At 44.9% G+C, this 24,594-nt stretch overlaps 2 protein-coding genes across 2 annotated transcripts in view; one reads left to right on the plus strand and one right to left on the minus strand.

Annotated features, from left to right (window-relative positions):
- T265_05183 (hypothetical protein) overlaps nucleotides 1-24,594 on the minus strand; it is a gene marked incomplete at both ends in the record, with an annotated part of 93,953 nt that overhangs the window by 35,081 nt on the left and 34,278 nt on the right. Inside the window, 5 exons of the mRNA XM_009170115.1 lie at nucleotides 2,699-3,106; nucleotides 3,574-3,879; nucleotides 6,057-6,540; nucleotides 13,625-13,901; nucleotides 23,057-23,267. Of these exons, the coding sequence (XP_009168379.1) occupies nucleotides 2,699-3,106; nucleotides 3,574-3,879; nucleotides 6,057-6,540; nucleotides 13,625-13,901; nucleotides 23,057-23,267 (1,686 nt within the window). The remainder of the gene's footprint in view (nucleotides 1-2,698; nucleotides 3,107-3,573; nucleotides 3,880-6,056; nucleotides 6,541-13,624; nucleotides 13,902-23,056; nucleotides 23,268-24,594) is intronic.
- Nucleotides 1-24,594, plus strand: part of T265_05182 (hypothetical protein) — a gene marked incomplete at both ends in the record, with an annotated part of 82,969 nt that overhangs the window by 11,992 nt on the left and 46,383 nt on the right. The gene's annotated exons all lie outside the window — the stretch shown is intronic.

Below are 24,594 nucleotides of genomic sequence, written 5' to 3' on the forward strand. Positions count from 1 at the left end.
CAGCTAGCTTAATCACTGGTAATCACAAGAAGTAGGTTTGTATGACCGAAAGATAATTGAGCTGATTTTTGATCGTGTATCATGCTTGGCCTCAATAGTAGAATCATACTATGACCGCCACTCCAATATATATATATATATATATATATATATATATATATAGGAGTGGCGGTCATAGTATGATTCTACTATTGAGGCCAAGCATGATACACGATCAAAAATCAGCTCAATTATCTTTCGGTCATACAAACCTACTTCTTGTGATTACCAGTGATTAAGCTAGCTGTGGGTCCTTGTTGGTGTGCACTGTAGTCACGTGTCTAAGCACAATCAATTGAGAGGTATTCGTGTCCTCATCTACAACTGTTCACCAAAAATCGAAGGAAAAGAAAATGGCAAAGTGAAAGTGAGTAGATCCATTCATATGACCGGGAAAAACGGAATCAACTAGGCAACCTCACTAGGTCTGTTCTGTTCTCGATCGTAGATATAGTCCAAGGCCCAAAGGCTGACTCAGTACGTATAGTATAAATCCCCGGGGAGGAGTTCGGTCACCTCTCGGGATAGCGGTTAACTAAATAGGCGTGCTCAGTGTGAGGTTCCGCTTTTACTTGAATGGTTAGCAAGCAATTTGACGGATGCACTCATTTGCATACAAATTTTCCTTTCACGGGAGACTCAAATTATTCCCAGCCGAATTTCTTTTTTACGATGTTTTTTCAACTGAATGTGCTGAGCCGGGCCGCCTCATGCTTTAGTTAGTGCGATATTCGGGATTTCGGAATGCATTATATAGACGTAATACACTACTCATGAGATTGCTGAAAGCTCTATGAATGACAGCTACCAAATTTCGCCCACAGGTGAATAATTTCATTGCCTTGCCCGAGTGATGTGTACCTTCAAGGGGGCTTAGCAGCCGAGATAGCGCTTGACCACCAGTGAAGCGTAAACTAGCTTCATTTACCAAAAAGTACGTTCTTGTCTCAACGCATTCAACGCATCCCCCGGGTTAGAGGGTTTCGCTATATTAGCATCGTGATCTAAGTAAGGGGTCTGCACACTGCTTTATTTAGTGAGAAGTGCGTTCCTTGCTCGACTCCGGCCATCGCTTCTGAGTCATTCGAACGCCCGATGAGGTTGAATAAATCATTTATTTCCATACTTGCTGAGGCGAACAGGAGGTCGCAGCACGATTCTTATGAGTTTCTCACCTATGGTGTCCTTCAAACTAATGTACAGTACAGAGGCTCTCTCACTGGTCAGTTGGACTGATGTTCAGATGACGAAGCATGTTTTCTTTCAAAATTAGTTTTCGGAGGATTCGGGGAACACGGTTTCCATCTTGGAATTTTCGAAAATAGCGAAATAATATTCGAACAGGCAATCCGGTCAGGATATATTGAAAGCCGCAAATATGCAGTTTTGCCTTCTGATAGCCGCCGGAATAAGTAGTTCCGAAGGTCACTAGACCGTTGAACAGATTTAGGATGACTAAAAATGTCCCAAGTGTGTAACTCGAAGCTTGCGACCGAGCAGTGACAATCTTTCCCAGAAGAACCCCATTCCGACAGTTTCTGGGGGTTTGTGATTCCCAAACGGGAGATTCAGCTGGGATTCAGTTGAGAACAAAATGACGTGCAAAAGAATGCATTTCTCAAACGATTGGTCTGTTTCCAAAACCTCAACATCAATCATATTGGTACAAAACAAAGTACGTGGATGACTCCGCAAATTTCTGAAACTCTATGTGATCGAATTAACAAGCATTGTTATCGTTGTTCCTAATTGTTTGGCTTGTTTGAAAATCCAACCAAGTCCGTTCAAATAGCACATGCAAAGTGTAGCACTAGCATGTGGGGATCATCCACTTCATGTGGCTGGCCAAATGAGACGTTCTTTGAGGCACATGGTGAAGCCAGTAGAAGTATGGAATTGTCTGAAAAGGTGTGTCAGTGTTTTTTCTCACTAAATTGAGTTTCTGGACGTGCTTATGGCTCAAACAATCATGAGAAGACGTCCCATTCTTGGGCAAACGCTTTGTCATGTGGGGATTTCCGTATGGTAGTGAAGTACTCAGAAATGCAGACGACAATGATACAGAAATCTCTAGCCTTCTTTCATCGAATGTGAGTCTGAGCAAATATGTTGGTATCGGTAGGTATTCTCAGGATTACCCTAATTGTTCTTTTGTGTGAGACGATATTTGAGTTTCGGCGACGGCATAGAGAATGAGGTACAGTCTAATGAGAACCCGAAATTGAAGATGAGCTGACGGTGTTTACTTACGCCGAACGCATTCCGCAGTTTTCACTCGCTTGTTCACTTAACACACTCCCTTCAGTAAGCTTCATCTGACGACAGCATCATCAATTACTGACAACTAAAACATTGATGGACAAAAGTTAATTTCGTTTTTTGCTCAACTCCTATTATTACGGTAGTTTGAAGTAAACCAATACGACCACGTTCATGTTTTTTCTACATCCTAATACAACGTGGAGAAATTTCGCGCCTGGATGGTTTAATAAGTACACTTGCGAGAAGCTATTTACCGATCCCAAGCCTACACGCTCTTCGGTTAGCACCCTACCTCTAACACAATGCCCCGAGTAAGTCTACTACTCCTCATGGTTATGTGATATAATTTAGTCAGAATAACTTACAATTCCGAGGAAAGGAATGATGTACTACTCACTTGGAATATATTCGTCAAATCACGTAGGTTGAATACGTAGTGGAATCGAATTGCAGTTGGCAGAAATACTGCAGTGATCTTGTTGTGAGCAGCCAGACAAGCTTCCACCAGTGTCTCAACAGAACGAACCAACGTCATGGGAAAGCTGTTTCGTACAAAGTGTTGTTTAAGCACTGTAGAATAGATAGTTTTCACGGCCGATTCATCTGGGAAACTCAGAGCGAACACTGAGAAGTGGCGTTGCAACCGCGGTGTGATTGTGAAGCTACCAGCAGTTGGATTCATTGCTGCCACGTACTGAGTTTTGCTCACCCTCTTCAAGGTCAATTTTTGTCTATCGTAGAAGTGCCTGTGGTCAATATGTTGACGTATTAGTGTGTGCGGTTGGACAGTGAAGTATTGGTCAACCTTAAAAATATTGAAAAATAATAAAACAGCAATATTAAATTATTGGGGGAAATCCGAAATATGAGTGATCAATGTTCATATTATGACTGAGGATATCGGGAAGCCCCCAATGATTTTCAAAGACGGGATTCCTAGCGTATCCGAACCCTTGAGCGAAGTTGTCAAAAACAGACAAACTAAAGTTAGGGCATTTCTAACCGTCAGTTCGAATGAAAAATACTAAGCAATAGCAATATAGTGGTGTCCACAATAGTTTACCCCAAAATGGGAAGTTCACTCTGTTGGTGGAATTGGTCGGTGAAGGATGTGAACAAGCTTCACATAACTATACACTTGAAACAAAGCTAGACTTAGGTGGTCAGTGTGACACGCTGGAGGCCGTTGGAGACTGGGAGATAAGTATACCAAGGTGATGTTATGACAGGAACCCAATGAGAACTTCAGACATCCAGAGGAAGAAAGCTCACTTCTGGCATGTTCAGGTCGTCGATAAAGTAAATCAGACGTTTTTGTCCCGGTGGCCCATAGTTGATGCCAGCCTTTTTCTCCAAACTCTTGTCCAGAACGTCCTGCAACATCAGGCTGGTCGTGTAGAAATTGAACGGTATATTTTTTACCATGAAATCGTCGGAAAGCGAAGCAAATTTGTCTTGCATAATCACCGATTTTCCCGTTCCAGCTGCACCAACAAGCATGACGGGATGACCGGCTTCAATTAGCAAATCCAAGAAGAACCGCAGACGTACGACCTCTACAGTAGGTACTAGAGAAGCCTGTATGTGAAAAAGGAAAAAAATATCCGCTACAGAGCTTTTTGACAGAGTCGTTGCATGAGCTTGAGGAAAACATTTGACAGGCGATCGAATCTCCCACGCTTTTGAATCCAGAAGTCTACCAGAAGCCCCTGGATAACATTGACTAGAAGCAATACCAGGACCAATAGATTTGTCCTCACCATTTGCAGAATATCCATTTGAAACATTGCTCTTAAGCGCCCGAACTGTCTAAAACCTGTGACTAAATTGTCTAGCACGGTGGATTGTCCTTGGTCATATACTACTTATAAGGCTGATGGGAAAATTTCTATGCATAGTTCGATTTAAAAGTCAGTGTCTCTCAACAGAATTTTATTTTAGACCATCTGAGATTTTCGAATGCACAAGCGACGCAAAACAACCCTTCTGGCTGCTCGCTTCTCCGACGGGCTGACTAGCCCTGTGTTATGTCCTCATCCTGATGCCTAGACTAGTTATGTCTATAATCGGAGATCCTTTGTTGCATGCATATCACCTTAAAAACATGCGTCATCATTATTTATTGGATTACCTAGCAAATGCAACCCAGTTTTTCTCCTATGAGAGTTGATATTGTCATTCATCTCTACCGCAGTTATACCCACAAGCTCCATCAAGATCTGCAGAAAATTGAAACACGCCGACACAATGACCGGTTTTTTGTTTAAAAAACTTCTCAGTGTTAGACGAGTCTTTTTAGGGAATGAGAAAAATCACTTCGATATTTTACTGCTGAGGCGTTTTGACCCACATAGAGCACCTAGGTAATCGTCTTTGTCGATTTATGGATGAAGATTTCGCTAATTTAAAGGGACATTCAATACCGGTGAACGAGTAAACTTCGGAGCGCGTTAAAAAATGTCAGAAATCAACAAGACGACTGGGTTTCACTAAGCCACTCGAGCAGATGGGAGTCTGAGTGATTGGTCCACCTCTTCCTAAACTGGATATCAAGTAACTGTGAGATAACTAGAAGTTTTGAGCACACTTCAGGTTGACGGAAACTCGAAGACTGCGCCTACCTGATGAGCCCCAAGAAGGGCAAACCGGTCGTGGGTTGTCGAAGAGTTGTCAGCAACCCTGTGCGTAGTTTCCTTTATGAAAACACTTCAGGCATGTTGAATACACACAACTAACACAGTACAGTTCAACATCAATTCCTCATCCTCGATAAGCAACTAGATTATAGTTGCGAGTGTCTGTACTTCCGGCGAACTAGTTAATGGGAACCGGCCTCCTCACAGTGGTAAATATCGTGACGAAGCGATAAAATGGTTCAGATAAAAGTAACCTAAGGGATCTTCGTTTGACCCTCAATCGTTCATTGCAACCAGGTACTATGCCCAGTGTCCACTTTAACTATTTTGCGCAAGTAACAAGCATCAAGAACATTGTCAGCAACCTGTGCGTAGTTTCCTTTATGAAAACACTTCAGGCATGTTGAATACACACAACTAACACAGTACAGTTCAACATCAATTCCTCATCCTCGATAAGCAACTAGATTATAGTTGCGAGTGTCTGTACTTCCGGCGAACTAGTTAATGGGAACCGGCCTCCTCACAGTGGTAAATATCGTGACGAAGCGATAAAATGGTTCAGATAAAAGTAACCTAAGGGATCTTCGTTTGACCCTCAATCGTTCATTGCAACCAGGTACTATGCCCAGTGTCCACTTTAACTATTTTGCGCAAGTAACAAGCATCAAGAACAAATGCTTTGGCGTTACAATTTAATTGGCACATGCTCGCTTAGATCCTGGTAACAGACAGGTTAGTCGCCTACAAACAGCTTGCACTAACTTTTTCATCAATCTGTATCTTGTGAGATGAGACATCCGAGGGTTATATGTGAACGCCATGACAGCAATTGTTCCTTAGGACTATTTACCATGAAAGAAGATGCTCATCAAGAAAAATGGGAGAAAGGTGATGCTAAAGGAAAGGAACTCTATGACGGTCACACACAAAAGTAATGCAACTCCGCAAAATCTTTTCAGGTTGTCTGAGCCCAGTGTGAAAGTGTGTGTGTGCGAAAGTGGTACAAGAAACGGAATACAACTTCACCGTATTGTTAAATCCTAGCGGTTGCTCTCAAACAGAATATCAAGAATATAACCAACTTGCATTCATTATGACGAACTTTATATAACCTACCTCCAGTGGCACTTCCGGATCCAGTTCACATTTTGTAAGTCTGGAATTCCAGGGTTCGAACTTACGGCTCTGCAGACTCCAAACGAAGTCAAATACTCCACCGGTGGACGGAAACTTGACATGCTTGAATTCATTGAGCCACCATCGGGAAAATTCCACCCGGTAGTCCGCCAGCTGATCTTTGAATAAGGAGCCACCGAAAGCCCACACGCAACAGAACACAAACAGCATTTCATAGTTCTCTTTTGTAAATTCTCGCGTATCTTTCGACGCCATTTGTGCGTCCAAAAGACATTCAAGGAGATAGCATAGCATTTCTACGTGGGCGATATCCGGTATGGGAGTGATGCGTTTAAACTTTGATCGCACAACTTCTAGTGATGGACCAACATACTTGTCAAAACAAATCGACAACGCAGGTCTTTCTGTCCGGGAAAGCGTCTTCTTTGCACGCACCCGTTCATCAAGCCAACTGTGTACGTAGCTTGAATGAAAATAAAATTTTTTGTTTATCAGACTTAACAGCTGCTAGGTTGGATTATAGAATCAAGCTCCGACAGTTAAGGTTGAATGAGTGGACCAGGCATGAACTTGGGTTCTGGTTCCCGCCTCACTATATGAATGCATGTGCGCCTCGCAACTAGTTACGGATCGATGGCCATAGCTCGGCCAGTCCACAAGGCTCGTCAGGAAACAAGTCACCACACAGTCACTTTATCACATCTTCAGTTAAACATACATTTGCAATCGAAATTTCGTCCCTTAACTGAAGGCAGTCTATGCCGAAAAACCGAGAGGCACTGTAAAGCGGATTCATTCCTATTGGAACTCATCAACAGTGCACATCTCAGGTACCTCCATGGGGATTCGAAACCATGGCCTCCTTGCAAGTAATTGAAGACTAAATCACCCGGCCACGAGCGGCTGGCCAGTAGTGTGATCAACTCGCAATTATCTCGGACTCTCTTCATGCTATCAATGGACTAAAGGTACCTCAGAAGGAAGAATAAGTCAAAAACGTGAGCTTTCCAATCGAGAAGTCACTTTGGGAACCAGTCGACAAGTGGTCAAGTGACGTGAATCCCGTGACCGTAGGATGAGTGATACTATACCGTCTAAGTTCCAGTTAATCACACTGCTGATCAGGCGCTCAGAACCTCATACTACCAAGTAAGTTATTTGAATTGCACCATTTCGAATGCTATCATCAAACGCATTACGTGTCGTATAAGTGAGAAGTCACTATAAGAAATTAAAATTCTAAAAGCAGGACACTGAATATAAAACCGGACCACAGCGATGAAGGTAAACGCATTCGCTGGCTCAGGTCTTCTTGCGATCAAAACCCTGGCATGAATCGTTACTTATTTGATAAGAGACCTCGAAATGGTGCATTTACGCACACACTACCTTTTCTTCTGTAGCTTGATAGTAGCCGGGAGACCGATCCAGCAAATCTCGCTGTACTTCATCTGGTGCCCATTCCAACAACTTTTTAGGCATAAGTCTTTTCCCTACGCACAAACGATAATGAACATTCGGGTTAGCACTTTCTGGAGGACAGCTAGTTAATGATTAGTAACCAAGATCAGGGACACTGTAGTCAGGAGCGAAATGCATCGCGCATTTTGAGTGCAGGTCGATTGCAGTCTGAGTCAGTGATGCAGCCTTAGAGGCTTTTAATCAATTGGAAAAGCTCTGGAACCGTTTGAGAAGTCGTCATTTCGGAAGGGCTTGGCAAACAATCAGCAGTTTTCATTTGGACAATTTGGTGACCTGCTCACTCGGCCTGATGAAGCTTTTGAGTCAAAAGCGAAATGTTTCCGAAATAAAAACTACCGATTTTTTACCAAGCCCCTCTGAAAACAGCCCTAGAGGCATTCCGCTATTCCTCACTATGCAACGCTACTTTGAGTGCTGTGCGTACCAAATCGACATTGATCGTAAATTCAGTAGACAGATTTCCCCTGAGTGATATCATGCAATTTGAACGTCCTCAGTGCGACTGGAGCCATACAAGCTTTCTGCGCACCATGTTTAGGGTGATTCAGTCACACATGATTTAATGGAAGTGTAAGGATACTAGATAATTTTAAATCGATCTTTTCATCCTGTCAGTGAATCCAGCCTATGCCAAAAAACCAAGAAGCACCGTATAGCTGTTTCCTCCTTATTGGGACTCATCAGCAGTGCGCATCTCACGAAACTCGAAAAGCTTCGAACCCACGACCTTGTGGCCAGAGGCCGGACACTTAGCCGTTCGGAGACGAGCGGCTACACAGCAGTGTGATTAGCCCTTACTTAGAGAGGATAGGGTGTCACTCGTATTTTAATCACAGAAACCATATCACGTGGTCACGTATTGACTGACCCCTTGAGTGGCACCTAATCAGATGGAATTTTCACCCTTCTTGTGAAATTATTCTTCCTCTGGCCTACTAATCGATTGCTGTTGGTATGGGGAAATTTGAACAAAATTTGTTTGGGAATTACGCTTCATACAACCCATCTTAACATCATGCGACCGCTCCATTTGAATAGAATGGGACATTACCTTAGCCTATCTTAAAACACTTATTCAAGGCATCTGTCTCCGAAACTCGTAACAAAAAGATCTCGCCAGTATGATACACGATGCTACTGTTTGCATAATTTTAAGGATGTATTTATTCGGAACGCCCTCAAACATCCTGGTAGCATCTGAATGTTCTTTCTTTCAAATTCGTTTTGATTATCTTCTCACAGTGACTTCTGAAGTCTTCTTGACCGATTAGTCCACTAACAACTCTCCAGATACCCTAGAACGCGCGTCAAGCAAAGGATCCTAACCTGTTAATCCACCATTCCGGTATGTGTACATTTCCGGGCTAGCGCGATAGGGCACTATCCTCCTGAAACCAGACACCACTCGTTTCTACCAGCTGTGAAACTCGATACTGTTAGTAGTACTTACCGGTCAAGTTGTCCGAAAAATAGAAACGATCCGGCAGTTTTTGTGCCGGAATACCCACTCATACAATCAACTTAGCCTTATATTTAACGTGGGAAGACTTACAGTGACGTGGCGAGCATCAGGCCGGAAACCCAGTTGTGCAAACTTTGCTATTGAAATTTTTGGCTGATTGGTCGGTTCACCGAATGTAGAATGATTCTACAGGGTCTGAAAAACAGCGCGGAAAGCCAGTTAGCTTTCCAGGTTGTATGTGTAAACTTATAATGCACATTCTTTGGTGTTACGCTACTGGGCACTTTTCCGTACACTCCTTTCGAATCGATAATCTGCTTCCTGAAAAATTTTATACAGTGACGTCTTGCCTGAGTTTTCTCTCCTGCTAGGGCATTGGTATTTCGTCGCAAGCTCCAAAACGTCCCTTTCTCTGATTGGTCATGTATCATCGAGAACTGCGCCACACCAGTGCGGGGCCACGCTATCCACTCAGCATCACTACCCTTACTCGATCACTCACTGGCAGACAGAACCGGCTTGTATTGGACGCTCGATGCCGTCCAAGTTCCTTCTCCATTTTCATTGCCATCAGTTCTAGTTATGCACCAACTCTTTTTACAACATTCAGACGCTCAGAGCTTCGAGCACCGATCAGGTTTCCCAAGTTTGAACGCAGTTGTCATGCCGACTACACAGCACACGCTATCGCTCGACAGAGTTTGGACAGGCCTTGTCACTAACGTACTGATGCGGTTGGCTGACAGCCGTTAATGGACTCTTGAGAGTGCGTACAGAGCCGCATTTCAATGCATGCTTTCAAAGGGCTCATAGTAAAATAATCTATTGGGCGCTCAGTATTTGCACAATGAAATTGAGTTTTTAAAGGTACGATGGACTAAAACAGACAGGTAATTGAGTTCAGAATACCAGTCCAAACTTTTGAACCCCATCTAGGTATCCCGGGGTCCCAGTGGTGCTATGAAAGTATTCCAACAGAGTTTTCCCGTCAGAGGTATGATTGCCTCAGTGGACAATGAGATTTGGTGAGCTGCGAAAATATGAAGGTAGCTAAGGACGGTTCTTGGTTTGAGCACATACGCTTAAAAACTTTTATTCCACTCACAGAGGTTTTGCACCTAAGATCATTGATGTTCCTGTTCTTCAGAGGCGTAGACAATGCGGCGTTCCAATTGAGCGCACCGGTATTTTTTCACGAAATGGGGAGGCTTTCCGGATCAACCTTACTGAACGCATCATCAGCCTAAATGAGCACGCCCGAAGCCCTGCATGCTCAACCATGTCGCATCAGTCGCATCGCAACTGAAGGGTGATTCTAATCCAGTGTTTCGACGATCAAGGATAGTGATATGGTTATCATCTGTGGCCTGCAGTCGGGTGGAAATAAGGTCATTATGGCATATTCGTTCTCACACCACTCTTTTTGAACAGTTCTACTCTGCTGGCGATTTTCGCTTGGTCAACATAACACAGCGAAGCACTGGAATTGAGGGTGAATGTCGAATACAGTAAAAGCAGACCCTTGACGAGAAGTAAATCGACAGTGTGCATAATACCAAACAGGAGTGCCAACAGTGGAATGATAATGAACAGAGACCGGACATACAAGCCATCGTCGATTGAGCAATTGAGCAGTGCTTCGAAATCAGATTTTGTTGCATGGCAAGCGGAACAGGCAACCTTTCGGGCTTCGCTTGCTCACTTCATTTAAGCTTTCTGACCACATCGTCTGTATATTCGCCTCGTCTCCGTTTTCCATATTTCGAGCGCTTTTGGTGGTATCGACCGGTTATCTTTGGGTTGACTGTTTATTCGGAATATGTACCCCTGAGAGCAGGGTAGCCGGAACGTACATACACCTGCTGTTTTGCACTCGAACAAAGTAAAACTGCTATGTTCGCAATTCGTTACCCGCATTTAATTTCTCTAACAAATCCTAAACAAGGAAAGCGTATTGCACTATCAAATTACATGTACTGACAACACACGAATCATCAATACCAGGATAGTGGACAACAAATTCGCCACGCTAATCTTGTCTTTTTCTGTCCAGAAAATCTGAAAGTTTGCCTTGTGGCAAGTGGCCGAACCGGAAGACTTGAGTATTAAATGCTTTTGGATGATTCCCAATGTACCGAGACGTTTCTACGACAGTGCGGCATCATCGTGATAAAATCTTCGTTTGGTGGAAACATACATTTAGACACCTGCTCATCTTTGTTGCTGGGGTCGTGAAAATATTTATGATGGGATCAAGCAAACACTTTGACTCAAATGCAGATCTCAGGCTCCATTTTAGGTGCAAAGTGAGGGATTTCAAATGGATTTATCATAAACTTTATCATTGTCGCTGTGTTCGTGGACGGTACAGACGGTGGCCTCCAAAGCAGTGTTCGTTCTAGTGTAGGCCTTATGTGGTAAGGTCACAACGTTACTACACAAACCTGGGCCTTTCATAGTGCCATAAAAAACGGAGGTATATCTTTTACTATGGGGTCGTATAATCCATAGAACGTCGCTCTTCAAAATACCCCCATCCTCCAGTATAAGACTAGGTAGGCCATTCCCCTTGACCTGTCTCTGTTCCGGGGAATCAATGTAGTCTGAGCTATTTAGCTCATGATTTTGGATGCCGGACGGAGGTATCCTCATAGATACATGGAAAGCAACAATGGACGCAAAAATATTGACACTGAACCTTCTCGTACGTTTTTTCTTTATAGTCTGTAGAGTCTGTCACTCGTATCACCTTCTACCAAAACGTTTAGGATTTTTGTCAGACTAGGAAAGCTGAAATATCCGCAGTGGGTCACTTGGTGCTTTTGATGGTTAAACAGTTTCCGTTGCGTGTATCATCAAAGTAATAAACTATCTAATTCATTGATAACTGTTACTTACTGATTTGCACCAGTGTTCATCTGTGTTGTCAAAATCAAAGCAGTGGACGTTTCAGTCGGGACTTATCCCCTTAAGTCAATGTAGCATTGAAATCTCGTAGCTGGATTAGTAGGTAGCCCAAATGAGCGATCCTCGCGGTGCACTATGTTGGCGTTCACATCACTCTTGATTGAAGTCCTAACCCCAATTATTCTGGTTAACCAGTACCAAAGCGAGGAAGCGCCTAAAGTATTTTTCCTCTCTTACGAGAGCTCTCGAGCAGTGTATTTCCTTCGCCTAGTCTGGATTGCAACCCAGGACATCATGAATGCAAGAGTAGCGTGTTATCACTGCGTCACCAGCGCCAATTGAACACACATGATTGATGATGTTGAAACTCGAGTTCAGTGTCTCCCTCCGGCGTGATCCACACGAAATAACTGCGTCAACTGCGAGGGCTCTGAATACCAATTCGTGCTCATTGTGTTACTTGTCTGGGAAGTTTTGAGAACTGGATCAATCGATCGGCATTACCAAGACAACCACTGGGTCATTGCTCGGGTGGTTGGATTAATAAAGATTCCCGATTTGAGGTGGGCCAACCGAAGTAATCGTGTTGAATAAGAAGAAGAGCCGTTCAAACGAGTAGTGAGAAAACAAATCCAAAGAATGCCGCAGCTAGCCATAACGTGTCGTAGCAGCTATAGAGCTTGAAACAATCCAAAACGAATTTTAGCCACACTCCATCTATGGTTGAATTCCTTTTCGGTGACTTTCAAATCAATCTACGATTAACTGGTCCCACTAAGTTAGATCTTGGTTATTCTAACATTCCCCTATCCATCGCGCAACCCCACTGGGAAGCCCTGACTGACGGGCCAATCGACCGACACAACCACTTATGCTACTACTGGGTCGTCATTCGAGGTGTCGGGCGTTCCGTTCACACCACCCAAGCGCGAACATGTTCACCTGTTCAGACCTAAAAATTCGGACGAGTCCAGCGTGCGCCGGTGGAACGGTGGCAACACGCCCGCCTCACGTGTCAGATGTGCGGAGTTCGAACCCCGGTACTGCTGAGATATGCACTGCTGATGAGCTCTAATGAGAGGAAACTCAACTCCAGTGCTTCCCCCTTGAGTGTGGACTCACCAAGATGATTGCACGAGGACGATTGTTCTGACGAGAGGCATGTGAGTATGTGCTACACCAAATCCCACGACCACCAACACCCAAATGAATGGGAGCCGTCAGCCGAAGGATCGCACAAGGAATCAGGCAACGTGAACTGTGATTGAAAGACAGTGTGTGTCCAGTCAGTCACATCGCTGTTCAGCAACTCATGGCCAACTGACATAGTTCTCTGTTGCTGGCACGGAGATCATGGGTGAAAATCAACCTGGAGAACCGTGGGATGGACATTGCCGATGATCCCAACACGGATGAAACAACAGTGTGCAGTGCCTCTCGCATTTTCAGCATAGACTGATTTGACATGCACGATACCAGCTCAGTTGAAACTTGCACATCTCCGCACTACTTACAAACAAATTACGCAGGCAGGACAGATAGTGGTGATTTTGAGAAAAGAGTATAAATATCGGATGAAGGATTAACATGGTGACTTCCGTCGATCTGTTCGACGAGCTGCCGATATCTTAGTTGACTTCAATGATACAGCCACCTGACCAATACATAATAAAAAAGTATTGACAAAATAACTCACGGAATCCAGCCCAGGTCACCAGGATTGATGTACAAAATACCAGCTCGGGAAACGGTAGCCGGTGTGGCCGTTTTCAAGTGACTGATTTCAAACAACAAACGCATGCTGTCCGTCAGTGGGATGCGTTCGTTACTGGCCAGCGTCAAAACCTTGTTATCATCCATGACCGTGTTGAGTGATTCGATCCACATGGGATCGATATCTCCATCCAGAACAATCCACTTCGGATCGGGTCCAGTCATGTTAGCCAGATCACGCATGACAACAGAGAACAGTCCTATAAGGCATAGTGTTGATCGTGTGAAATAGATTACCATGAGAATGGTACAAAAATCGCATGGTGATACATCCCAAAAAGTAACCTAGACTGCTCATTATCTAGTCAGCTTCTTTAGCAGCGCCTTTTACTGAAGGGCATCCCCAACCAGTTAGCCTGCTCCTTTACATAATGAACTCTGCAATATATCGATGCCCAGTGTATACCATACCAGACTACTGTGCCCTTGCTACATGGCTTGAAGACACGTTCCGGTAAGTAGAAACTCAATTTCAGCCAATAAGCATACGCCTCGGCAAGATATCACCTGATCGATGATCCAGTCACAGAGCCCAGAATCAAGACATGGACTGGTCGCTAAATCACTGTCTGTGTTTGAGATCACACCAGTCTCAGTTGACTTGAGGTGGGCACCGCCTTACACTCGATGGGTTCAAAGGCAACGTGAATTACGATTACCTTCTTTGCCCGCTAGTTGTATCGACTCACCGCCATCAAACTAGCCAATAAGGTAGGTTTAGCACCGAAACAGTGAAGTAGCTCGGAGCTACGTCTACCTGTCGAACAGCCAGCAGAGTGTAAAACAGGAAGTATTACTGATTTTCACTCATGGTTGCGGTATCAATTAGGCCACAACATGGCAGGACGCAACTCCTGCCAAGTGGGCTGGCTTCGTATCCCTGACCCTACCAAGCAAACAATGGAAGTATTCAAATCAATCGCGTGCACCACGAAACCCTTGGTTCGCTACGGCTCTTATGAGTGATAATCTACTGAAATAATCTGCTGCTGATAATCTGCTGAGAGAGAACAGTGGAGCTAGTAAGCGTGAAGCGACAGACAAATGATTACTCGACGAGAGTTTGGGAGACTGCACCCAAGCTTCCAGGACGGGATAGAGTTCGAAATCGTGCTCTGAATGATGCAAAAATAAGGGAAATGGTTAGCAGGGTGGAAAGAACGCGAACAACACCATTGTCCGTTTTACACAGGTGACTAGCTATATGAGTTTGATAGCACTGGCCAGATGCATTGATGAGTACTTACATACAATGGAAAACTTAGTGTCAGACGATGAACTCAGAAGATGATAAGCGACTCAAAAAAAGGCACGTATGACAGACTCGCAGTGGGAAACCGATGAAAGAAGAAATTTGATTTGTGCTGTTGTCCAAAGAGGGTCGCATACAAGCCAATGCTGTGACTAGTGGGTGTTGGAACCGTTGAATCGTTTTAGCTCACATGATGTCCGCAAACAGATCATTGTTGGTTCCGTGCCACCTGGCCTGGAGTGAGTCTTCGCAGAGAGACACTTACCTTAATTTTGTGATACTGATACTCTCAGGGCCCTAATCGCCCGCTCTCCAACCTATTAAAGGTAAGCACTGGCGCGAATTTTATCAAGCTATCCATTCTAGGCGTATAGAGTATATTGAGATGATATGAAGAATTATGTGCAACAGCCCTATCAAGATCTGCTTCAATGAGATCCGACCGGATAGCTTAGTAGATAGGAATGACGGTTGCAGTTTCTTGGATCAGGTGGCTGATATCTCCAAGCCCAAACTACCGTCGAAAACTGTGTCCAAATGATTAGACACTTATCGCATATGTATGTCAGAGCTTCAAAATATGATTATATATGAGATATCATTCCACAGTCCATTGAGAAGAAAGGGATCAGAGTATGGGAAACTGCACATCTTCAACTCGCACTATGCATGCCTGGCCCTGCTTACCATCACAGATACTGAGTTGAGGGGACTCTGTTTTTTATTTCACATCTGACGCATGTTTTTTCAGTAATCAGAGGTCCGGACAGATGTGATGTTTGTGGGTCATGTATACACCGCACTCGCTTGAACAGCCCTCCCCTTATCTTGACTGCTCGCTCGGATCAGCGAGCAAACCAACGGCCATCTTCGCTACCCGAGCTGCTAAAATACTCCTCAACAAAAAAATCGATTTCCAGTTTTTTATAGCTTCGCATGCCCGAACAGATCGCGTCAAACAGGAAATACAAGGCAGGGCTTGACTTGTGTGACGGAGTGATGAGACAGTGAAAATAGTGTCGAATACCCGGACTGTAAGGGCTTCCACCGTTGATTGAAAACGTTCACTGGAAAGTCGAGAAACAGCACTAGGAACTGAGTTCACTATTGTACGACTATGAGCAAGGGCTGACACAGACCTAATCCAATGGTTCGATACTTCCCGTCGTGTGGAGATCTGTTCTCGATGGGGGTCGAATATTTGGTAAAAACCAATGCAGCTCGAAGTTTCCAGCTGAGATGAAGTCCAGGTAATCTCATGACCCAGGAAGACCGCACTTAGAGGAAAGTGACTAGTTTGGAAAGCCCGTGCTTCTATTTCCGCCAAAAATATGATCAAAATATGATCAAAGATCTATTTCATTACTTGTCACAATCCTTGCGATGCAGCTGGTAAGGGTAAAGCTGTGAAGACCTCATATTCAGACATCTTCATCTGATGTCTAAAGCAGAACCTACTCTTCAGAGTATTCAGCTCATAGTTCGCAGTGGATTGTTGTTGGTGTAGACATTCCTCAGTCTGGGTTTCATAATGACTGCAGACTCCTGGACCACCCGACCCTGTGTGTCACATGACCGTTCGTCCAGATTTCGTCATCAGCTTGTTTTCTGTACGAACAGTGATTTTCCAGGTGATAGAATACACCACTCTCTGTAATCAACCAGGTAGGCCGTCATCGTGACTGCAAGCGCATCTGTGCAATACCTACAACCAACAGGTCGTAAAATCTGACGCCCGTCGATGCGATGCCCCGTTCGAACGACTTGACAAGAAAGGAGTCGCCGTGCCTCGATTGGTATCTGGGCTTCATACACCTAACACCCGAACCACATGTTTCTACTGTCCGTCGGAATATCTTAGACAGTGGACGGCTGTGGCTTTTGTGCTATTGGGTGTGAGATCGACTGTGTCCCACTGTCCCTTAAGTCTCGGTCAGATTACACAAGTGTCCTTTCTGAGAGTGTTCGATTTCTAGTGTTGATTGGCTGATCAAAACATCAGTATGGTCGAGATTGCGACTTTTGTCCGTTTACGCCAAACTTGTCAGTTTTATTCGAACCATGTGCCTTCGGTTCTCTATGAATCGGTCCCAAATCCCTCATATCGCTGATTTATTTCAGCTCAGCCCGGCCCAGTCCAAACGGGACCTGAACCAACCGAACGTACGCTTTGTTGAGACGTCCGCTGAGTGGCCCGCCTTTTTTACCTCGATCTGAACGTTCGATTAGGTTCTCTTGCCCCTCCCCCCACGGCAAGTTGAAGCGGTGTGGTTAGATAATGTAACCGTTGTTGAACGCTGCCGAAACTAATAAGTGGTGTGGTGGGTGGTGGTGATCAGATGTTCGTTGGGAAGAGCAAGCCTTCTGCGAAAAATGCACAGTAGACCAAGGCGAGAATTTTCTGGCGTATGACTGAACCTATGGGATGCCGGAAGGGCCACCAAACTCACAGACGGAAAACACGTCGAACTGGTCCGCTATCATTTTTTCTCTGCAGCAGACAACCGAGGCGCTGATTGAGAATAGACGGAGGTGTTAACGGGAGGCTCAAGTGATTCCGACCGAATCTGTCATCTATGGTAGCCATCATATGAATGTACCGCAAAATTCTGTCCCGTTTTTCAATTAGTACGATATTCGTAGTATCGCAGTAAATTTCCTTGATGGAACATTACTCATAAGGTTGCTGACAACTCTTCGGTAGCCCACTACCGGTTTCGCCCTCCTTGAGGCTCATCAGGTAGGCGCAGTTCCCAACTTAGTTTGCAATTTCGCCAATTTCGTGCAGTAGTAGAACATAAGGTAGAACATAAGTAGAACATAAGGTTGACGGAAACTCGGGGACTGAGCCTACTTGATGAGCCCCAAGGAGGGCGAAACCGGCCGTGGGCAGTCGAAGAATTTTCAGCAACCTTATGAGTAGTGTATTACATATATACACGTATCGCGATATCTTGAATATCGTAGCAGGTGAAACGTGAGGCGGCATGGTGCAGCACATTCAGTTGCCTGGGGACATCACAAACTAGAGGTTCAGCTGGCTTCCAGGTGAGTCTCTCGCAAAACCAGAATGTACTGTATAATCTACCTCCCCCACAAGCTGTTGAGATATTCGGTCAAATAGAGTACTCTAAACTTTGACATAAATCGCACCACGAGGTGTTCTTTCTTCCAGTGTTTACCTATCTGGCTGTTTTTGGGATAGGTGCACCGTCGGTGCCTACACTTTAACACGAAGCAACGCTGCCGTCTGTTGCCGTTCATAAGCCCCATCAGATGCTTCTCGAATGCTTTTCCAAACGTTGACCGAGCAATGAGTGCAGTCACCACGTTGCACCATTCCAGTCATTCACTGACCGTCCGACCACTCGCTTTTGTCAGTTGCTTGTTTGGCCGCCTCCTAAACAGACCAAATGAATCGCAAATAGTGGTCAGTCGAGTTGGGGGGGGCACGGTAACCATTGCAGGCTTGGAGTGAACATACTGGCAAAAACAGCGTAAATGCCTCACTTTGTGGGCCTAACACTATCCGAACTACCAACCACGTTCTCCGGTCTCCCAACCCTGCGGCCTCTCAAAGATGTGTACACGTTCGCGTACCGCGCGCGCACACATCTGGTATCAGCACTGCTGGGGCGTACTTCAGAAGCACGTGGAAAATGCGCGTTCGTAGAGGACTGCAGCCAATCATATTAAAGTCATGGGGTGCGGAATTTCTCACTCTCATTTCAAATAAATTGCTAGGTTTGTCAAAGAACACTGGCTGGATGGGTATGTGCCTTATTTGCTGCTACTCTGACTTAGCGTCGGATACTCGTAAACGATCTCGAGTGCATCCTCAATACATTCACACTACTGTGATACCCAGTGGATGTCGAATGACGGGAATGAAATTCCGCTGAGTAAGCCCTGAGCCTGATTATTACAGGGAACGTAACGTATGGTTATCATGGAAGAAAGCGTAGCATCCATAGAGACAAATGATTTGTTGAGACCAAAAACATAGCTTTTGGGTTGCTTACCGAAATTCCTCCAATATACGAATCACAGAGGAATTTGATTCGTCGTTCTTTTGCTCCCAGCTTTGACCGAAAACCTACAACCACCGTTCTTGTTGAATTCCCATCATTTTCTTTTGAACACTCTTCCCAACCCAAAGACAAAGTGTTGAACTCACGTTTCGTTCATTCAGTCACTTTATATGAGCACATCATTAACTACCAAACTGTTTCAATAGTATATACTTCACCAAGGCTCGCGGGAAATAAAGTAGTAGACCCATCATGAACCCTTTAGGTAAACTTAAGTTGCGAGTGGTGACTGCGGTGATGTAAAACGACGATGACCCGTGCAGGAAGCATGTGCCGGCATCGAGGTTGGTACGCGTTTCCGTTGTGCTATAACGGTAGACGTAATGCAATTATCGAAACGAGTTTGGGAAGCATGGATCAACAGGAGGTAGAACGAACCTAACCTGGGTAGGGGGAGTGGGAATTGCAGTATTCAAGCTGTGTGCACACAAGGTCACCAGGATGCAAACGTAGACCGCTGAAAGTCGTACGAGGGTGACAATACTTAGATCACAGCTGGCAATCCAGGGACGGTTAATTGCAGCACCAATATGAACTGATTTTATCACTGCAAATGTGAGGAATCTAGACGACTAGATAGCACGTTAGTGAGTGGCGGTTCGCTCACGTGGTATGAAGTCCGGCAATGGAGGGGTACGAGAGCACGGGCGCCCAAATGTGTTCTGGCTGTGCACTATATGGTACGTGCGAATTCCCACCAGGACTTTCGGTCCACAAACTCACTATGGGGTTTCGCCCCGAATTGTGAATGGGCCAGTTGGAAAGACTAATATTCTTGTACAGACACTGGATTGTATGCACTGTACCATCCTGCCAAAGATGTTCACCACCTACCTCATGATCTGTTATTCCATACGTCCTCAGTGAAGAAAGCGAATCTATCATGACCCAGTAGAACGCAGACGCCAAGGTACGCCAAGGCTTACGATCAAACGACTGGATGTCATATGTGACCCCCTGCATTGATTCTTCTTTAAATAGAGGAAGGTGACGGACAGATACACGTGAATCACTTCTTATACACTTTGTCATGCATTCCGATGGCGGTCATAACGAAATTACCATTCCTGGGCTACAGTTCAGTTGAAGCGAATTCGTAGGGTTTACACCGGTGACAACAAAGCCTCAACTCACTCAGAATCGAATTCACCAAATGTTCGTGCACAAGTATCCCACTTGAGAGACGGTCAGAAACCCTTTAAGCCATCTACTTTGGAGAATGATTGCCACCTCATCTTACCGGACGGTTTTTGTCGGACACCTCGAGAATGTCATGAAGGTGGTCCAGTTTTGACGCAAATACAGACGCAGCGAATTATGCCTCGTTCGATCTTGGTGCTCCTGATGCCTGTCTGTCAGACATATGAACTATATTTTCATGAAAAAAGTGTGCTTGTAATCTCACATCTAAGCTGGACCTAGGCCTGAGACCGGTAGGTAGCTGAGTGGACCACATGCTTGCTTGTGTTGGACAGCTCAGACAGAATGGCGTTCAGGGAGGGGGGGGGGGGGGGGGAGTCAGAGACGGCTTGAGGCAAACGGTGGTCCAGAAAAGAGGGGCTCAGGGGGGGGGGGGGGGGGTGTACGGAGTCAGAGACGGCTTGAGGCAAACGGTGGTGAGCGGAATGTGTATGTGGTGTTCAGGTCTCCCACTAGGCTATGCGGGCACGTGACCGACAGGAATGAATTCCGAGTATGAGTTCACCGGTGCAGCTGATTATTGTGGTCATGCAAAATGCACTGCCGGCTGGTCTTGGGAACGGAATGTTGATCAGACGGAATGCTGACGCAGCACCCAGTGCGACGACAGCCATATTTGACGGAACCGACGTAAACTCACCAACCGGACGATCGGCAGTTCTCATCATGTGCGGTCAGGACGTGAGCGCTGACACCTGGTTGTCCCCATGGCACTGGGGCCAAATTCTCTATTCATAAATGCAAGCCATAAAGACAACATGAGTGAAGCAAACCTAGTGATTGCATTTGTGGGTTGGTCGTTGGTTTGTTCGCTGAGCTGGACAATTTGATTGAAAACGTGTCATCACTAATCGAGGTGACATCATCAGTCCGTTGTTAGGGAGCGTAGTGGGGCGTAGCGATGGTTTGGTGGTTGTGCGTTGAGTGGTGTTGTGTGTGCGCGTGTGTGTGTGTCAATATACATGCTGCTAGCCGGGATTGACCTTCGATCACGACTGGTTGTTCGGTCCGTCGGTTCCATTGGTTGTTCTGTTATCCTGTATCCTGATTAATCGATAGTAGCATACTTTAACAATTAACCTAGACGTTTCACGCAAAAGATAGCATTTTTCGCGTGGACAATTTAAGACTCTCTCAGTATAGTTCAACTGAGGTCCCTCAGTTTTCATAAATGAATATAACCAACGGTTCTGAGATGATTAGTAGTCGCACAAATCTTTCGCAGACAAACAAACTCCAGGCAGGCACCAACTAAGACTAGAGATAAGGTGGATGACCATGGTTCCTTTCTGTGCAATTAGTCACTTATAAAATTAGAAAAAAATGAACTCGAGCTTGGATGGACATTCACTACCCAAAGTAAATTTCACGCCTCCCCATCCTCGAAATTAAACTGGCAAGATCGTTTGACTCGTGTTTTCTTCACGGCTTGTAGCTGTTACAAGGGGGATACTGGTTGTCAGCTTTCGCGTCCTGGCCTCACTTGCGGCCCACTGAGCGCTATCGATCGTCCGGTTGGTGAGCTTACTTTGTTGCCATTAAGTATGGTTGTCTGTCGCACACGATGCTAAGACAGTTTACCATTCGGTTCACGTAGTCTGTCTCTGCTAATCCCAGGACGGACCGACAACGTATTTTCTATCTCCAGGTTCAATTGCACCGGTGCGTTGTCGTGCTCTAGTGACACGGATTGTTTTCCTGTGACTGGCGAGAAACCAGACTGTTGGATAGATCGATTGTTGCCATCTACCATGAGATGAACTTCCATCTTCCATCCATGGAGCAGGAAAAATTTGGCAAAAAACTCAATCCCTTTTTCCGTTTGTTTGAGTTCACTCCTTGTATGATCGCACCCAACAGTCAGCTTACCTAGATTGTGTGTTGAAAACTGTTCGCCTCAGCCGACTGTGACCTTCCCACAGTATACTTTCTCATCCAACATCCCTCCCACCCTAACCCACGTCCCTGTTGGTCTTTTCGCAGTTCGGTGGACTTCGTGACCTAGCCATGTCCGAATTGGGGTAATCAAGCTGATAGGTCAGTGGACTGATCTCTGGCCGAAGCGTATTGCTGACATTTCCAAGCCAAATGTAGGGATTCTAATCCCTGTTAAAAATAGATGGCCAGCAAGTTTCTTGACAGGGCATTACTCCTAAGATTGCTGAAAAATCTCCGACGGCTCATGCCCTGTTTTACCTTTCTCAAATTTCATCAGATGGGTGTAGTTCTCCAGTTTCCGTCGGCTCGATGATCTAACTGAGCACACTACAATAAAATCCGCGTAACTTTAATCCATTCAGACGAAATCCCAACATCAACACGAAGGGTTCAACAATAACGTCGATCACCTTCCTGGATTGACCTTCTCCGTGACTGGGCTTGAGATAGCCTATTCGTTGGGGAGAGAACTTATTGACCGGAAGACCCGGTATCTCGACTGCTCCTTTCAGTCCTTGTGCTTCCTTCGGGTGGCGTGGTAGCTAAACACAAAAGGATGTTACAACTGATTCTGTGATTCAATAGCGATTAGACGGTTAGACAAGATTAGATAAGATTACACTATAATACAAATTACAATGAGGGAGTTACGGGTAACATCAGTACCAGGCGTTAAACTCTCGGTAGTAGTTAACCCCTTTCAAAATTACCGCATGAGATCGCAAAGAATGTCCTCTTCGAAGATTTAATCTGATTAGTTTAATGAGCTCAAGAAAGGAGCTAGAATTGGGTAGATTTCCTTTGAGGTCGGCTTTTCAACATTGAATGATTAGATCAGTAGATAATAGTGATATACTGCGGCCAAACAACTCACCGTCCTTCCACTCCCTGGTTGAGGGGTTGATGATACCGAACAACTCATCATTAGTCACCGCCTTGGGGTCCAAGTCAATAGCGACTGGTTTCTGTTTCTTTATCCGGTAGGTCTGCTGTAACGTCTTCCAAACTTGGGACTTTCCAGTTCCCGCATTACCGACAATAAACACCGAGTGGCGAACATCGAACAGTTCTTGCAATTGAACCACCTTTACAAAATTAGTGGGTTTTGATTTTATACGTCAGAACATATGATTTGCTTATCGTGCATGCATAGATACAAGGAATGAATGGGAAGGAACTCTTACCAGCATGAATAAACATACACTGGACAACATTTCAGAAGGGCATAGTATATAATCAGTGTTTTTTTTTATTTGGGCAACGTTTGGCTTTTGACATAAAGGGTTCATCAGGCCAAGTGAGCAGGTCACCAAGTTGACCAGGTTTTAAGAAAGACAGAACCAATCACGTCTTCATATTAGCGCACTAGATCAGTGTTTGATGTCAATTAACGGCTCTTGTCGGTTAGTGTAAAATCTGGCGTTGATGGGTTGGGGGAGTTTCAAATAACTTCCGATTAGGGAAATACACTCATTTGCAAATCGACTTGGTTTTCACGAGATTCAACTGAATCTCTGGTTTATGATATTCTACAACTGAAAGTGCTGCACACAGGCCGCCTCATGTTTCAGTTGACACGATATTCGAGATATCGCAGTATATTTTCGTAAAGGAAACTACTCAAAAGGTTGCTGAAAACTCTTTGACATCCAACGACCGGTTTCGCCCTTCTTGGGACTCATCAGGTAGGCGCAGTCCCCGACTTTCCGTCAACCTTATGATCTACTTGAACCCAAATTGTACTGTTTTCGAGAAATACACACATTTGTGCCTACCTGATGAGCCCCAAGAAGGGTGAAACCGGTCGTGGGCTGTCGAAGACTTTTCAGCAACCTTGTGGGTAGTTTCCTTTATGAAAAAAGTTCCGATTGGGTTCGGTTCCTTAATCCTCCACTTCAGGATGCTTCAACTTATGATCCACCGCGGATGCCACTGGTAGACTTTGTTGGTCTTTGTGGGCTTGTGAGTGTTGCAACAATTTAGTTGGGGGGAGGGTGGATGACATCAGTGGAATTCAGAAGATGACTCCTCCTCCTTCCGACACCAACACGTGTCAGCTCGACTGATCCAAAACCGTTCTCCACACGCCTACCAGAAGACGTTTTACTGACTGCCTTAAAACCTGGCGAGCTTGCCAACCTACTCGCTTAGGGTGATGAAGCCTTTGTGTCGAAAGCATAACGTTGCCCAAGCAAAAAATTGCCAAGCCATTCTGAAACGATGACTTCTCAACGGTTCCAAACTTTTTTTCCAATTGATTCAATGCACTGGACAGAATCAGGTCTGCTTGTGCTCTTGAGACATGACATAGATTACGCTTTACTGTCAGAGAGAAACTGTACGAACTCACCTGCTGGCTTGATAAAGGGCTTGTTACGCCAACTTTATATATATATATATATATATATATAT

This window comes from Opisthorchis viverrini (assembly GCF_000715545.1).
Source record: "Opisthorchis viverrini unplaced genomic scaffold opera_v5_93, whole genome shotgun sequence".
Classification (NCBI taxonomy): domain Eukaryota; kingdom Metazoa; phylum Platyhelminthes; class Trematoda; order Opisthorchiida; family Opisthorchiidae; genus Opisthorchis; species Opisthorchis viverrini.